This window comes from Centropristis striata, chromosome 8 (assembly GCF_030273125.1).
Source record: "Centropristis striata isolate RG_2023a ecotype Rhode Island chromosome 8, C.striata_1.0, whole genome shotgun sequence".
Classification (NCBI taxonomy): Eukaryota; Metazoa; Chordata; class Actinopteri; order Perciformes; family Serranidae; genus Centropristis; species Centropristis striata.
The window spans coordinates 15,225,927-15,243,342 of record NC_081524.1 but is presented as its reverse complement, the minus strand read 5'-3'; the positions used below and the strand labels follow the sequence as shown (position 1 = coordinate 15,243,342).

The following is a 17,416-nucleotide window of genomic DNA, read 5'->3' as shown; positions in this document are numbered from 1 at the left end:
AATATTTTTACAGCAAAACTGTGTGTTTTTTCCAGTTTATGACAGAAAGAGGTTTTGTGCTATTCTCTGATTTACGGTAATTAAGTGTCTAATATGGTGATATACAATTTTTAATTTTACGCCCTATTTCTGATGTATTTGACAGAGTTTTACTGTTATTTCTACAAACATTTTTTACAGTGTATGGTCAGCCATATATCATTCATACTTCTTTACATGTGTTCTGAAACATACTAAACTATGATGCCTACAGTGCCAGTAAACATTGCAGCCTGAAGAGGAAATCTGTTTTCAATTCATTTAGGAAATCTCATTGTATTCCTTTCCAATGTATGGAAGTGTGCCAACTAGCTATCTATCCCCTGTGGAGCAGCTTTCACCATCCTATTTCTGTCTCTTTCCCCCCAGGAGGTCTTCAAGGAGAGGATTGGCTACTCCCAGCTGTTTGATGTGCTGAAGAGTCAAGGTCGACCCACCAAACGGCTGCTGCAGGAGCTGATGAACATGGTGAAAAGCACATTTACTCATTTCCCCCGCTGAGTGCACAACCAGTGGAAGCCAATTAGCTCTAACTGATGACCTTGTCCCCGTTTAGCCTTTTCATGCATGCTGTCCACTTCACTGGGCAGATAATTGGAAGCCATTTTGAACCCTTTATGTCCTAGTACCATGTCCCAAACACCAGTTGGTGGACCCCCAAATCGTTATCTACAAATCCATATTATTATTACATTTATATCTCTTTATTGTTTTGAGATATTGCATGGTGGAAGGAAGAAGAGATGCACCAATATATATATATATATATATATATATATATATATATATATATGTATATATATATGTATATGTATATATATATATATATATATATGTATATGTATATGTATATATATATATATATATATGTATATGTATATGTATATATATATATATATATATGTATATGTATATGTATATGTATATATATGCATATGTATATATATATATGTATATATATGTATATATATATATATATATATATATATATATTCCGCCCATATATATATGTATATGAACTAAATATGATGTGAGAAATACTTTTATTTAGTTTTTTCAAACATATTTTCTTACACAATTTTTCTCTGACTGAAAATAATGGGGACTTCAGATGAAGTTATGCACCAAAGGGTATATTCTGCCCATTGACATAGATTTAGATGTTGCCTTATTTTGTTTGTTTTATTTAAAATTAAAAATTAAAAGTAGGATATATTATTTCTATTAAACAGCAATATTAATCTGTCGTCACTGTGGTTGTGTCTCTCCAGGCGGTGGAAGGCGAGCATGCCCACGCCCATCACCTGGGCATCAGTAACGACCAGCCTCTGCTGCTGCTGCTGCAGTGGCTGCCGGACCTGTCGGGCCAGAGGGACCTCCAGCTGCTGGTGGCCCAGTGGCTGGCTGCCGTCTGTGGGGGCTCCTTATCCTGTCGCACCGTGGCCGTGGAGGCAGGCATGGTGGGCGCTCTGCTCCAGGTGCTCTCACAGCCCCAGTGTCTGGACCGGCAGTGTGCAGACGCTCTGCTGGGCCTCCTGCAGGACCTGGGCTCCCTGTGTCTGAGACCAGAGGAGCTGAAGAGCCTGCTCAGACTGCTCCGGGTGGATCAGGATAATGGCGCCGTGGTGGGGAAGATGCACCCCTACTGCGCTCGCATCATTCAAGTGCTCTCAGCCATGGCGGCCAGAGAAGGCCAGGACAGCGCCCTGCAGTACTTTGATCTCACGCCCCCCATGGCTGGTATTATGGTGCCCACAGTGCAACGCTGGCCAGGCAGCGGGTTTGCCTTTCACGCCTGGCTTTGCCTCAACATGGAGTTCTCCAACAACCGGAAACCTCCCGCCAACCCTGGCACAGGGGCTCAGCATGACATGGGCAAAGGACCACGCAGGAAGCAGCTCTACAGGTAGAGAGACACATTCACGAGAATTTAAATTGCAGGCTTTATATGGTTATATACACTACTGGTCAAAAGTTTTAGAACACACCAACTTTTCCAGTTTTTTATTGAAATCCAAGCAGTTCAAGTCAAATGAACAGCTTGAAAGGGTACAAAGGTAAGTGGTGAACTGCCAGAGGTAAATAAAAAAAGGTAAGCTTAACCAAAACTGAAAAATAATGTACATTTCAGAATTATACAAGTAGGCCTTTTTCAGGGAACAAGAAATGGGTTAACAACTTAACTCTATGGAGTCTTGGGCTATTTTGTCCATTTTTAAATTCTTTTCATGTCTTTGTAAGTCATTTTGTGTCTTTTTTTAGTCATTTTGTGTCTTTTGGTGTCTTTTTTTGGTCATTTTGTGTCTTTTTTTGGTCATTTTGTGTCTTTTTTTAGTCCTTTAGTCCAACATAAAATGTGATTTTGAATCTTTTTTTTACTTTCAAAACACTATCATGCTCAATAAAGAATTTTAAATGTTGCAAATGTGCATTCACTTCAGAGCACACTGAGACATTAAACTGCATAATTTTCAATTAAATTCTGGAAAAGTTGGGGTGTTCTAAAACTTTTGACCGGTAGTGTATCTATGGATGTGTTGTACGATGTTTGACATATCGTGTTTGAAAAGTTTCTTCACAGCAAGTGGAACGGGGCTGGAGGCCTTCTTCACCATGGAGGGCGTGCTGGTGGTGGCTGTCTGCACTAAGAAAGACTACATGGCTGTCGCTCTGCCAGAGCACCCACTAGCTGACTCATGCTGGGTGAGTGTGGACACGTAGTACAGCTCAGGTTCTGGCCATCAGTTGTCTCATTCAGCCTGTCTCTAATAAAAATAGATTCGATCACGGAGAAAATCATTCATCATTTTTCTGAGCGGCATTGTCTGGGCCTGCAACCTTGGAACATAATAACTGCAATTGAAGAATGAATCATCATTTTATTTCAGAAGAGTTCAATCACAATCACCTACAGTATCAGAGTATCATCATCTTATGGTGGGCTACTTTTGCCTACCGAAGTAACACATTTATAACACATTTAATTATAATTAATGTTTAGGTAGCACCGAAGTTTTGTAGACATCTCAGCAAATCAATATGTGTAGAACTATGCCTTTAACGCACTAGGTGTACCAACAATATGCTTTCAGTTTAGAAAAATATACTTGTTATTGACCTTAAGTGCATGCATGTGCACAAAGATAGTAAATCGTAACTTGTTACTCTATGATTATGGTCAAATTGAAGCTGTCAGCTGTGTTGCTCCACTTTCTCAATACAAAAATGTCCCTTTTAACCACCAAATTAGCATTTTTTTCAGTGTTGTCACCAGTAGAACTTTCTGTGCTCTTTAAAACTTCCTCATCACAGCATTCAGTGGCTATCGTCCACATCCCGGGCCGTCGTCCTTTTGGTCAGAACCTGGTCACCATCTACATCGATGGAGAACAGTGTAAAACTGCTCAGCTTCGCTTCCCGTCTTTCAGTGAGGTAACTGAAACTAGTATCTAATGTATCCTGACCTTATTACTACTGAGTAGTTCCCTTTTTATGAATCTAACTTCTTCTTTTCGCTCCCTCACCCTCACCTGACCCCCTGAAGCCTTTTACCTCCTGCTGCATCGGGTCTGCAGGCCACCGGACCACTACCACCACCACCTCCCCCAACCTGCCTACGTCCTCCTCGATCCCATCATCGCCTGAGTTTTCCTACCCCGCCCACGGTCCTCCCCTCCTGCGTTCACAGTCCTTCCCAGCCACCTTCGCAGGAGGCCGCTGGGGGCCTATGGGGGACTCCCCAGTGCACACCATCCCAGCAGGCCTGCAGGATACAGAGTGGGGAACACCCACGTCCCTGGATGGGCTCCTCGGCACTGCTTTCATTTGCCACGAGGCTCTGCAGCAAACACAGACAAAAACTCTGCATGCTGCAGGTCGGTCACACTCAATGCAAATATTGTACACAGTACGCACCTTCTACGTTTAACTTTTCAGTATTTAGCTCTCCAAGAGGTAATCATATGTACAGGAAACCAGTTGTAGAGAAAATCACAGGAGACTTCTTTTCATGTGCACCAAACAGTGTTTGCATATTTGGTGACCTACATTGGTTTCTGCTCTCCATCACAGGCCCCAATCACGTGTCCTTATTCAAAGCAGAGGGAGAGTTATCTGATCTCAACAGCAAGCTTCTGCTCTACTACACTCCACAGGTGACTCACTCTTTCACATTTTAATGCACTGCTTTTATTATGTGAATTATGACAACAGCAGTGAAATATTCTTGAAGCAGCGTTTAGTTTCTATGCACCAAATCTCTGAAACAAACTCCCAGAGAACTTGAGGTCTGCTGCAACTCTCAGCTCTTTTAAATCAAGTCTGAAGACTTTTCTGTTTCCATTTTAACCTGTCATTTTTATTCATTCGCTTTTAAATGTTTTATTCATTCACTTTTCTTTTTTTTTTTATTCGCTTTTAAATGTCTTCTAATGTGGTTTATGTATTTTAATCTTGCCCCTGTAAAGCACTTTGAATGGCCTTGTGTCTGAATTGTGCCATATAAATAAACTCACCTTGCCTTGTTCATTGCTGTCTTTAGGCCTTCAAGAGCCAGATATGTCTCGACCTGTCGCCCAATCACCAGTATGATGGCAGGCTGACAGGACACAGGGTGGTGAACTGGGACATCAAGGTTAGATATGAAAGAAGTATAAGTCATAAAATGAACTACCAAAAGTGAAACATCAATCATGACATGTCATGAACTTAGTTTTCCTCTTTTTTTTGCTGGTTTATGACATTCCTGATATAAATAGGACTAATGTGGAAGGTAACATAAATATTTTTTGTGTTTTTTCCCCCCTGTAGGATGTTGTAAACGTGATGGGAGGTATCGGGGTCTTGCTGCCCCTGCTGGAGCAGGTATGTGAGGCTGAGCAGGTTTACAACGGCGGTCAGGAAGTCTCCGACCTGCTGGGACCAGAGCTCACCTCCTCTAGAGGCCCCGCCGCCATGCTGCTGCCGCTCAACAAGTCTGCAGGTCAGGTCACGTTTAGCTCAGATATTCACAGGATTCATTTTGTTCTGCATTGTTTGTTCGATACACTGCAAAAAAGCCAACTTTTATTTTTTGGCCTAAAACAGTGATTTCATTTGGTAAAACTTGGAAATATAAATGATTGACATTTAGGGCAATAATGTAAGTTAGCACAACAAAGGAAGCCAGTTGTCTGCTCAAAAACAAGTTGGTGAGTTGTTGTTACTTATATCTTTAAGTTGGGGTTCACAACAAGGGACAATAGTTCTGCTAACTCTTATTTCTTTGTTGGGAAATTCGGTCATTAGCGAAAGCTAGCGGCTAACTGATGCTAGCGGCTAACTGATGCTAGCAGCGCTGCTTGTTACAGCTACAAGAGTAGCCATTAGCGTATCAATGCTAACTCAAAATTGTGGTCGCAACATTAGCTGACATTTCATAGCGGCGTTACAATCGTGACAGAGAAATTCCGAGTTGATCAAACTCAAAAACAAAACTTAAAATATTTAGTTTAATTGTCTAACTTAAAATTTTATCGAAGTTTGTTGACTTGAATTCACCCAACTTTCCTTTTTTTGCAGTGTACAGTGGTACAATCTCCATGAAAGGATCAGTTCACCTAAATTATAGGGACAGGTACATTGTTTCTGAATGGAGATATTGCTGTTAGGAGATAGAAAAGATACAGAAATATTTGAGTCAAAGGTCTCAAAACTTGAGTCAATCAAATGTGTGTAGGTCAGAGAATGCTGTGTGTTTCTTTCCTTTTCTTCTTCTTCTTCTTCTTCTTCTTATTATTTTCTTTTGGGGGTGGGGGGTGGGGTGGGGGGGGGGGGGGGGGGTATCACCCTTTTAAGTATTGCATTGAAGTTTCAATTTTGATATTGTGAAATCCTGAGTTCAGAGACAGAAGACACGGTGCATAATGCAAGGATAAACAGAACACGCTAGATATCAGTATAATATACAACAGACAGACATAGCAAACTTTGTGAAATCAATGCTAATAGATTAAATGTCAGAGGCTGCATGATTCATAACATTTTTCTTAAAGAGTTGCAGTTCAGTGGCCCAGTGTTCCTTCGTCTACATAAAGTCTAACGTGAATAAAATGAGATAAATGGAACAAACAGTCTGACAGAAGTGGGACAAATAACCTAACGATGACTCATCCTGAGATACGATCATGTCAATAACCTGCTTCATAATGCATAAATATGATTGCGGATAACACAGGAAATCTGAAAAGTGGTTTTGCCCTGTTTTTTTTTCTTTCAGAGGGCAGACTAGAGAGAAACAGCATCGCCGCCTTCCTGCTGATGGTGAAAAACCTGATTCGTCAACACCCTGTGAATCAGGAGAGCCTGCTGCACTGCCACGGGCCCAGTATCATCGGAGCCATGCTTAGTAAAGTAAGCTTTCCTCATGTCGCTTCGCTCTAAGTGGGAACTAATTGCGAGAAGAAGTGATTAGCATCTGAAAGTGAATATTTGACCTTTTTCCATTGTAGTGCTGCGGTGTAATTGCTGTGTAATGAATGGGTATGGTGTTGTTGAAACAGCAGTGGTTCTTTGAAGAATGACAGGATCACATGCTTGTGTGGGGAAATTTATGCAGAGTTTGCCAGATTGTGTGGTCTCTACTCTGACTGAGAACAAAGGATATCAGCTACAAAATGTTGAGCTGAGATCTAGGAAAATTATATGTAGATTAAAACAAAATCGTAAAATGACACATCATGTCACAGACAGGGAAAACACAGTGAGTTGTGATGCAACTGTTATCACTCCTCCTCTCAGTTCTTGGTGTAATATTTTGATGATAAATGTCAATTATTAAACTGCTTAGTGGGCATGATGAGATATCTTGTTAGCATTTTGCTACTGATATAAAAGGTTATTGTGTAATATTGGAAATTCAGGACAAAGCTGTATATATGGCAGGTCCACAGTGGGGCTGCATGATTTGAAAAGAATATCTCTATTTTGACTGATATTGTAAGTATTGGAGGGAATGATGCTTTTTCACTTCCTCATTTTCACTGAAAAAAAATACAGTAACATGATCCTGGTGTGTTTCATTAGAAGGTTGCTCTTATGTGATATGGGTATTAGACTGAACCATATGATGGCAACATTTGCTATGTTTGATGCTGAACCACATCAAAGACAAACCTCCAACGCTTTGTAATGGACAAAGCAGTTTTCTTGATTTGTTAAAGGCTTCTCAAGATGCAGTAAGACTGACTCAGCATGGCATCTGCAGCAGAAATAATTAAGCTACGGAGTGATTGAAACCTGTTTCAGTTCAAGTTTTTAAAGTTCTTTATAATCATGTGCACAATAATTACAAAAAGCAGCCGTTGCCAATGAAGACCTTGTATCTCAGGCTCCCTCCTACAGGCTCATTAGATTTGTAAGCAAAATCTAATAAAAAAATATCTAAGAAATAAAATAGTGCAAGTTAAATTATTGGGCTAAAATATAAACATACAGTACAGGCCAAAAGTTTGGACACACCTTCTCATTCAATGCGTTTCCTTTATTTTCATGACTATTTACATTGTAGTTTCATCAAAACTATTAATGAACACATGTGGAATTATGTACTTCACAAAAAGTGTGAAATAACTGAAAACATGTCTTATATTCTAGTAAGCAAGGGTGGTTACTTAGAGGAATCTACAATACAAGACATGTTTTCAGTTATTTCACACTTTTTTTGTTAAGTACATAATTCCATATGTGTTCATTCATAGTTTTGATGAATCTACAATGTAAATAGTCATGAAAATAAAGAAAACACATTGAATGAGAAGGTGTGTCCAAACTTTTGGCCTGTACTGTAAGTAAAGTAAAGTTAAATACATGTGTTTAGACAGTGCTTGCAATGAATAACCTGAATTTAAATGTATAGTAATAAGAAGTAATGATTCGTCACACAGTGTTGTGAATCTCAGCCAATCAGGTGTTGCGTTGGTGCAGCACAGACGTGCTTTTTGCCCGACAGGATATGTTGAAATATATGACGTTAAGGTGGAGCATCCTGTTAGGAAGCTATGTCCTAATACTCACATGGGGTTGCCATGTTTGACAGTGGCAATGACAGAAACACACATACTGAACACAAACACTTGTACTGTATCTGCACTCAACTAAGTGAAACACTTCTTCAACCTCAAGGGTTACTAAAAATAAACACTGCACACACTCTTGTATGCAGATAAATCCAAATAAATGAAAACCAACTTTAACACCGAAACACACGCTGACAGCTTCAGCTAATTCAGAACGCTGCTGCTCGAGTACTCACCAGGACCAAAAAATTGGATCACATCACCCCAGTTCTGAGGTCTTTACACTGGCTTCCTGTCACTCAATTAAAGAATTGATTTCAAAATATTAATGTTGGTTTATAAAGCCCTAAATGGTCTAGGGCCAAAATATATCACCGATCTGCTGATACGTTATGAGCCGTCCAGAGCCCTTAGGTGGTCTGGGACAGGTCTACTTACAGTCCCCAGAGTTATATTATATATATATATATATATATATATATATATTAGGACTAAACAAGGAGAAGCAGCGTTTAGTTTTCATGCACCAAATCTCTGGAACAAACTCCTTTTTCTGTTTCCATTTTAACCTGTAATTTTTATTCATTCACTTTTAAATGTTTTATTCATTCACTTTTTTTTTTGTCTTCTAATGTGTTCTTCTAATGTGTGTCCGAATTGTGCTATATAAATAAACTTGCCTTGCCTCTGTCCCCCGTCTGCTGCAGGTTCCTGGCAGTATGATGGACATGAACGTTTTAATGGCCTGTCAGCTGCTGCTGGAGCAGATTTTCAACGAGGGGAACAGTCCACTTCTACAGCAACTCTACCAGCACCTGCTCTTTGATTTCCGCATCTGGACTAAAAGCCATTTTGCTGTTTGTTTGGGTAAGGCACAGGCAGCATGTCGAGTAATGCACCTATGAACCGTTTCATGCCCGCCGGAGCTGTTTGTGTCCCCTTTTATATTTATATGCAAGACTGAAAGGTGCAAAAGGAGGCTAAAAGCAGAGAGAGCAGAGGGAGAATAAATTAATGTTTTGAGTTCAGGCTGTGGCAATAATTAGTAGTGAATCTGTGCCTTAACATGCACTCCTGTATCCTGTTTTTGTAAATGAATGCACTTCTTTGTACAACCTCACATATTGGTTTGACATTTCCAAATGTCAGGCTGAAAGAAGATGACAAAGGTATCTTTTCTTTTCTCTTCTAAAGCCCACGTGCAGTACCTTGCATCTGTAATAAACAAAGGCAAGCAGCGCATGAAGAGGAAGTACGGGGTCCAATATATTCTGGATACTATTCGCACATACTACAGGTGAACCTGACATTTACAATATGGTTTCAAAATAAGACACAGATGTCTACCACTGTATATATTCAGAGTTCAGTGGTCCTATCTATTTTAAACCACGATTTTACCTGTTAACAAGACGATTTATTTATTTGCTATTTTATAATCTAGTGTGGAGAAAGACGGCAGCCCTCTGTCTGATGAAAAGCAGACGATTCAAACCTCTTTGTTCGCCTTGCTGAAAGACTTTCTCAAGTCTCCTACACCAGAGGAGCTCCACAGTGTCCTCGCCTACATTCTCACTGTTGGAGAGGAAAAACAGGTAATACTCATATGTTTTATCTGTGTTTCTTTAAGGAGTTTAATTTGCTATCATTTGACCTATTCAGTGTAATATTTCACTTCCAAACCCTAAATGAACCTTCCCCGATCATCCACCTTTTTTTACTCCCATGTTTTGACTTCTCTGTACTTTCACACTTAAAACGTTACCCTCCCTAATCCATATTTATTGGTATCATACCCTCCTCCTTCACATCCTTCCTTATGACTCTCTCCTCTCTCAACCAGGTGGTGAGGGCCTTGGACGTGTTGTATGAGCTGTTGAGGAGCAGCCCTCCTCGGGAGCAGGTGCAGGCCGTGCTGCTGGAGTGGGGCGCCGAGCAGCTGTACGGCTTGCTGCTCACTCCAAGCTTCGGAGACGAAGCCAGAGAGAGAGTTTTCAGGGTGAGAACAACTGACTTGACCTTTTCGTAATGCACTTCGGCTTATCACTTGATAGATTTTTGCCTTTTGCTGAAAACTCAGAGTGATTTATTGTCAGAACTCTTGCACAATTTCCCCTCAATGTTGCAGGTTTTGTACAAAATCCTCAAAAGTGAGCGAGTGTCTGAGAGAAGCAAGCAGCGCATAAAGCTGAAGGATTTTGGATATCTCGGCCTTGTTTGTTTCCTTGATGAAATTCCAGTAACCATGACCACCGTGCGATGTCTGTACGAGCAGGTCCTTGCTACAGGTAATGCTCAAACAGCTCTCTCAAAAGAGACTTTTATAAATGTTTTTGACAGTTAGACTAAACAGAAGTCAACATTCAAGATAGAAGTAAAAGAGTTTAACGCTCAAAAAAGTATTTGCTTCCTTAGGAGTGTGTGGTTTGATTGACAGTTTTGTTTCCCTGGTAACAAAAGCTAATAATCTAAAAGCTGTCATCATCTGATTGTAGTCCTCATATCTGTTAAATTCATGAACCTTTTATTCAACAAATTCCTTTATTCATTTCCTGAAAATTTCCAAGGTTGTTTCCTGAAACGTGTTGTATTCAGCAGGAACATTTTAGGACAGTAAATAGCTGACATGTAAGTTACCTTGAAATTCTGATGGTGCATATGGTGGAAATATGTGACATTTCCTTTCAAGCCGATGAGACACAGTGCAGGAAAAAAAAACACAAATGCAGAAATCCTAACCAGTATCATTCTAATTTTGAAAAACATTAAGTGAATTTATGAAGAATTCCAATACTTATAGCACAAGGCTGATTGAAATATAGGTTAAAAGGCCTTTGAAAGAGGGACCAATAATGGAAGAAATGGAGGGACTACATATATTAGAGGTGATTACATATTCTGTGTGGGAAAATCTTTTTATTTTATATTATTGTATTTTTCCCCTGGGTCAGGAGCGTTTCTCCCCGAGTATAATTATGTATATATAAATTCCATTTACGCTTGTTATGGGGTTCTTTTTTATTTTATTTTTTATACTGGTGACCTTGTGGATAGCACAAAGGTATTTTGTGTCACTGGACCGAGAGAGACTAAAGAACTGTGGGTGCCTTAAAGCCTCTGGACCCGATTCATCAGCCTGATTTCTGTCAGCTCTTTGTTTAGAACAAAACATGCCATTGTATTTTGCTATGGATGACCATGTCTGATGTACCTGTTCTGTGTGTATAATTATATGTTTGTGTTTAGTTTTTTCACTGAAAAATCAATAAAAAGAAAAAAAAAGGCCTTTGAAATAAAAATAAACATTGCTGTCCCCCCACAGAAGCAAGCCCTAACTTCAGAGACCTCCTGGCTGTGGTCTGTCTGTCCCATCGAGCTGAGCTCACCGTCCGCTTAGACGTCTGCCGCAAGGTCAGTCTGCTCACAATTTACACTCTTCTGAAACTTACATAATCAACTATTGAGTGCGGATTAACATCCAAAGCGTATTTACCATCTCTGTAGTGTAAACGAGCTCTTCCTCTCTGATATCACAACAGCTCTTCCATCTGATCTACTCCAACGACGACTACGTGAGGCAGCTGGCCAGGCAGCCCGGCTGGCAGGATGTTCTGACCAAGCTCTATGTGAAAGAGTCCTACGAGTCCCACGCTGCCAGCATCGCAGGCTCCAGCACCAACAGCTCCTTCGAGCCTAACTACCGGCCGCCGCTGCGCAAGGATCAGGCTCTGGTCATAGAGGACGCACAAGCAGACATCTTCCTGAGCTACCACACATCGCAGGACATCGAGGAGGACGAGGAGGAGGGGGGTCAGCCGGACATCTCCGAGGGATTCTCTGATTTGTCCCAGTCGCCTCCAAGTGGGGGAGGAGGTCCGCTTAAAAACTTCACCGGCTCCCTACATTTTAAGTCGTTTGATTCAGCCGACCAGGGGAGTCACTCGTCCTCCACCTCCAATGCGATCGATATCACGCCGCCTCGTCACAACGACGAGGGGAGAGACTACCAGCCGCTGTCCCCCTTTGGTACCCCCTTTGATTTGGAGCTCGGGGGCATGGGAGAGAGTGGCTCGCACACTCCTGCAGGTAGTCTGACAAACACACCGTCTCCTCTAGAGCACTGCAAACCCTTTCCACCAGCCAGACCCAGGAAGAGCTCCAGCCTGTCCAACGTGCTGGATGACACCAGCTATGGGACAGACCCTCCGACTGGAGACACGATCTCCAACACGTCCAACCCTCAGGTATGGCTGCTTCCTCAGCTCAGATATCACTGATATATCAAGACTATAATCTGACAAGCGTTTATTGTTTTAGATTGTTTTTAAGTCTTTAAATGGCCTCGCCCCACCCTACCTCTCTGAGCTCCTCCACCCCTACGCCCCTGCACGATTCCTCGGGTCGGCCGATCAGCTGCTCCTTGGGGAACCGAGGTCCTTAGAGAACCGAGGTCCTTAGAGAACCGAGGTCCAGGCGTAAGCTCAGAGGGGACCCGGCTTTCTCTGGAACTATTTACCTTTGCACATCAGGCAGGCCTCCTCACTGTCCGCTTTTAAAAGAAATCTTAAAACCCATTTTTATTCACTGGCTTTTAACTCATGAGCCTTTGCTCTGTTTTATTTTTTGTTTTTATTTGTTCTTTGTGGCTTTTTAAAATTAAGATTAATTTTAAAACCCACTTTTATTTACTGTGTTTTGTTTTACCCAGCATGAGACTCGCTTTGTTTTAGTTGTTTTTGCTTGTTCTTTGTTTTTATAGTTTTTATTGTTGGTCTGTCCTGCCATGTACAGCACTTTGTATCAGCTAACGCTGTCTTAAAGGGCTCTATAAATAAAGTTGATTTGATTTGATTTTTAGATCTGTTGTGTAAGGATTGTTGTTTCATTACAGCAGACCCCGGAGGAGGAGCTGTGCAACCTGCTAACCAACATCGTCTTCTCCGTGCTGTGGAGCCGTGGCGGCTCAGACGTGGCAGAGGATGTGGTGTGGAGGGAGAGAGGACAGGTCTTCTCTGTTCTCACCAAACTGGGCACCTCCTGCCAACTGGTGCGTCCTCCTGATGACATCAAACGCAGGTCAGTGATTGTGGTTTCCAACACACAAACACAAACAGCCTCCATGGGGCCCTAAGCAAAATTCAATTTAGGGCCCTGTATTTCTGCCAATAATATTGATTGTTGATCATTCACACACACACACACACACACACACACACAACTTATGAGTTGGTGTAATAAAGAAATAAAGTTTATTTTTACCCACAAAATGACCATGCTCTGCAGCTAACAATCTGTGCAAACAACATATTTCAAACTATAACTAGTAGCCTGATGCAAAAACAGACTGCTAGCACCCAACTTACTAGCAAACAAAGTGACGTTTTAAGTCATGTTTGCTGCTATCAAACGTTAAGAAAAACTTTATTTTGAAGCCCAAAGAAAAGGCCGAAATATACATCGGGCCAACCCCCAGAATCAAGGCAAAGTTAAGCTCAGTATTACTCAAATACAAACACGTTAGCATGAATGTTGAGCTATTTAACCAACTGGCTAGTTAAAAGATGCATTTCTCTGATTTAAAAGATGCATTTCTCTGATTTAAAAGATGCATTTCTCTGATTTTTAACAAGCTAATTTGTTATCAACAGCTACACCAATCGCTTTGATAAACATTCCATTACCAAGACAAGCAAACATACCTAGCTACCTTTGCCTTGGCGTTTTTTCTCCTCTCCCTCTTCCCTTTCTCTGCCACTGAAGGATAACACACTCTGTTGACATAAAGTTGTGTTTTTGTACAACACTATATATATTTGATCATATATAATTCATCACTCACACATGCAAAAAATAAAAATACGGCTACGGGGCCCTAAGCTGTCGCTCAGTTGGCTTATGCCTTGGGCCGGCTCTGCACACAAAATAAACACTGAATTGGCAGTGAAGTGGTGCTGCAATGGAAAAACAAACTCAGCCACACCTTCAGCTGTGTCACCTTTTGTGTGAATATACAGAAATGCCATTGTTTCATATTGGGGTGATGTATTTATAGTCTGTTTGCTACTCTGTTTGTCAGTCTGTTGGAGATGATGCTGGAGTCGTCTCTGTCGGACCTGAGGGACGCACAAGGAGTGTCTCTGCCTTTCTGTCCCAGCCTGGTTCGCCTCCTGCGGCTGCTGCAGGACTTCCTGTTTGCTGAGGGGACAGACAACCACACGCTGTGGAGTGAAAAGGTCTAAAACATGTACACAAATGACGTATTCTGTTTAAACTTTCTGTAGTTTTATTTCTGGCTCTCTTGATAAAGGTTTGTTAACTGTGAATACACATAAGCCCTTTATCCAGGACACAGTCTGTAGTCAATCAACCAAACTAAAACCATTTGATGATGGTACAGCAGGAAGCATTTAATAAGGCCAGCTAAGTAGGCTAAATAATTAAAAATATCAAGCATAGCATGCAGTTTTAGGAGGTTCTGGTTGTCCTATTTTGTTACCAGGCTAGCTTTCACATTTCCCTTTTTATGCTAAGCTAAGCTAACCGGCTGCTGGTTTTTGCCTGATATTTACCACACAGACTTGAGATCTTCTTATCTAACTGTTGGCAAGAAAGCATTTCTCCTAAAATGTTGAACTCTAACTTAAATTTGGTTTGTTGGGTCTTGATAAGGCAGTGAATCACCATGGGTATCTTTTTTTAACTTTAGGCCTTGAGAACAGCTTACATTAGTAAGACAGAATGAGACTTCACTGTCTGTGCTTTACAGACAGAAGGAGTTTATTACATACCAGTGCAAGGCAGGGTGCATGTTTGCTGTCTATAAATACTCCAGTGGAATACAGATGACTGATGAATTACAAATATTCATTGCAGTCAGAGCAACAGTACACTTCAATCATGCGGAAAAAAAATTCAGCTGTTTTTTTTTTTTTTGCTATGACTGTGTTGGTGACACCATGGATAGAGAAATGAACAAGCTTACTGGACACAGGATCAGGACCCCAAAGTGATAGGGGCCCCACTGGCCTTCACCTACCAAAAGTCACTTAGAGCAGCTATTCTCAACCTTGGAGTCGGGACCCCAATTGGGGTCACGAGATGATTTCTGGGGGTCAACAAATCATTTTGGAAGTCAGCTCTGTCTCCACTGTGTTAAAGTGTTCATGTGTTTTAGTCTTTTTTGGTCATTTTGTGGGGGTTTTTAGTCATTTTGTGTCTTTTTGTGGTCATTTTGTGCCTTTTTTTGGTCATTTTGTGCCTTTTTAAGTCATTTTGTGTTATTTTTTGGTCTTTTGTTTCCTTTTTTGGTCATTTTGTTTCTTTTTTGTATGATCTGAACTGTGCCTGTGAGATTCTGTTCAGTGAGCGAGGGTCGCGGACAACATGCATGTTAAATTGGGGGTCGGGCATCAAAAAGGTTGAGAACTACTGACTTAGAGAGACACAAAAAAAAACACAAAGAGACTCAAAATGACAACAAGGGAACATAAGATGACTACAAAGAGACACAAAAAGACTACAAAGAGACACAAAAGGGGTATGAGAAGGGACAAAACTACCACAAAGATACACAAGTCAACAACAAAGAGACTCAAAATGACTTCTGAGAGACACAAAACCACAGAGAGATGCAAAACAACTACAAACAGACACAAACCAACTATGATGAAAAAGAAGCTAATATAGCAATATAGTCTGTGTGTCCACTGTAGGAAAGATGATGGGGCCTTGTTTCACATGTTTATGCTCAAAGGCCCATTATCTCATTATCCACCCACGGGTGGCACACGTTGTAAAACGTTGTGTGCAGAACAGTGATGGGTGTTGTCTTGTACTGTCTATCGTATAGTCTAAAGTAGATTTCATAACTTATGTTGGGGCTATGAAATAATGATTAAGATCCACAATAAATCTTTAATTGTTGGATTACATTGTCAAGATGTAACGACAGAATTTTTTGGATACCAAGGATAATTAATTATTATTATTATTAAAGTCTTTAGAGACTTGAGCCACAAAGCATGGGCTGCTGGGTGTGGTTGTTGTCAGTTACTATGTTTAACGCAAAGGGAAATGTTACCGTCTTGTCTTACTGGAAGGTGGAGAGTGGTGGTTGGGTGTTTTTAGCCTCTGAATCACCTTTTTAAATGCGGGTTAAGCTGTATTTGACGTACTGAATGGGCTTAGGTTGTCGTAGATGCTGCAAGGTGTGGAAACAGGTCTGGCCTTTTTGTTGAATCCTTTGTTGACAGTTATTGTTCTTGTATTTCAGATCTTTGAAGGGGTGGTGAACCTGCTGGACAAGTTGCAGGCCTGGCATAGCACCCCTGGCAGCCCCGGGAACACCGAACTGAAGGAAATGGCACAGATCGGCCTGCGAATCATCACCGGATATATCCAACAGCAGCACTCACAGGTGCCCCTACAACTTGTCCTGTCTGTCACCCAACACATGCACACATGCATGTGTTTCACAACTCAAACACCTGTGCAATTGAACTTTGCAGAACATAAATTTAAAGGGGGGTACAGTATTTATTTAACTTGATAAGCGAACTCAGATAAAGCCAGTTTAGAAATACCAGGCCTTCTAGGGCTTTCTTTTCAAAGACATTGCAGTCATTCCTCTCAGGGAGTGTTCTGTATGAAGGCAGCTCCTCTCAGAGTTATGACTGCTGCTGCTCTCGCTGTAGGATTGTAGGATAAAGTCAGTGGTCATAAATAAACTGACCATCAGGCTTTCTATCACACACTGCTGGTTGTGTTCATTTCCAAAGTAGTACAACTCCCCTTTTAGCCACAATATCCATATAATTTGGAGGAAAAAAATGCCTGCATACTTCTTCCACCTCTGATTAAGCCCTCGTTCTCTCATGAGCGGTTTAGATCTGGAAAACTAATTGAAAAACCATTTGATTTTATGTGTTAATACATCATATCGGTAACACTTTACAATAACCATCATTTATAAATGGTAAACAGATAGTTTGTTAATGTTTAATCATCATTTATAAACCATATATAGGCCATTTAGAATTGCAAATACATAATTTATTAATGTTTAACTAACTACATCATGTATAAATGGCAAATAGATGGTATATTAATGTAAGTGTATAGTTACTTTACCATTAACAAACAATTGAATTATAATTAATAGTTTATTAATAGTTTTAGTTGCACTCATTTTAACATTTTTAACACCATATTAAGTATATTAATGATTTTTGAAATGATTCATATAACTTTAAGAAATTGTTTTTTAAAGATTAAATATGCATAGCACTTTGTTAATGTTAATAATTGGTTTATAAACCATCTAT

General features: G+C 40.6%; 1 protein-coding gene across 2 annotated transcripts in view; it reads left to right on the top strand.

Annotated features, from left to right (window-relative positions):
• nbeal2 (neurobeachin-like 2) overlaps positions 1-17,416 on the top strand; it is a 58,395-nt gene that overhangs the window by 16,342 nt on the left and 24,637 nt on the right. Inside the window, exons 12-30 of one of the 2 annotated variants that reach the window (XM_059338685.1) lie at positions 409-507; positions 1,311-1,945; positions 2,610-2,742; positions 3,352-3,471; positions 3,584-3,914; positions 4,111-4,193; positions 4,580-4,672; positions 4,849-5,020; positions 6,296-6,429; positions 8,801-8,960; positions 9,288-9,390; positions 9,538-9,688; positions 9,937-10,092; positions 10,222-10,381; positions 11,416-11,504; positions 11,633-12,337; positions 12,988-13,169; positions 14,170-14,326; positions 16,366-16,509. In XM_059338685.1, the coding sequence (XP_059194668.1) occupies positions 409-507; positions 1,311-1,945; positions 2,610-2,742; positions 3,352-3,471; positions 3,584-3,914; positions 4,111-4,193; positions 4,580-4,672; positions 4,849-5,020; positions 6,296-6,429; positions 8,801-8,960; positions 9,288-9,390; positions 9,538-9,688; positions 9,937-10,092; positions 10,222-10,381; positions 11,416-11,504; positions 11,633-12,337; positions 12,988-13,169; positions 14,170-14,326; positions 16,366-16,509 (3,807 nt within the window). Of the gene's footprint in view, positions 1-408; positions 508-1,310; positions 1,946-2,609; positions 2,743-3,351; positions 3,472-3,583; positions 3,915-4,110; positions 4,194-4,579; positions 4,673-4,848; positions 5,021-6,295; positions 6,430-8,800; positions 8,961-9,287; positions 9,391-9,537; positions 9,689-9,936; positions 10,093-10,221; positions 10,382-11,415; positions 11,505-11,632; positions 12,338-12,984; positions 13,170-14,169; positions 14,327-16,365; positions 16,510-17,416 lie in introns of both variants that reach the window. The other variant, XM_059338684.1, reaches the window with a different exon arrangement.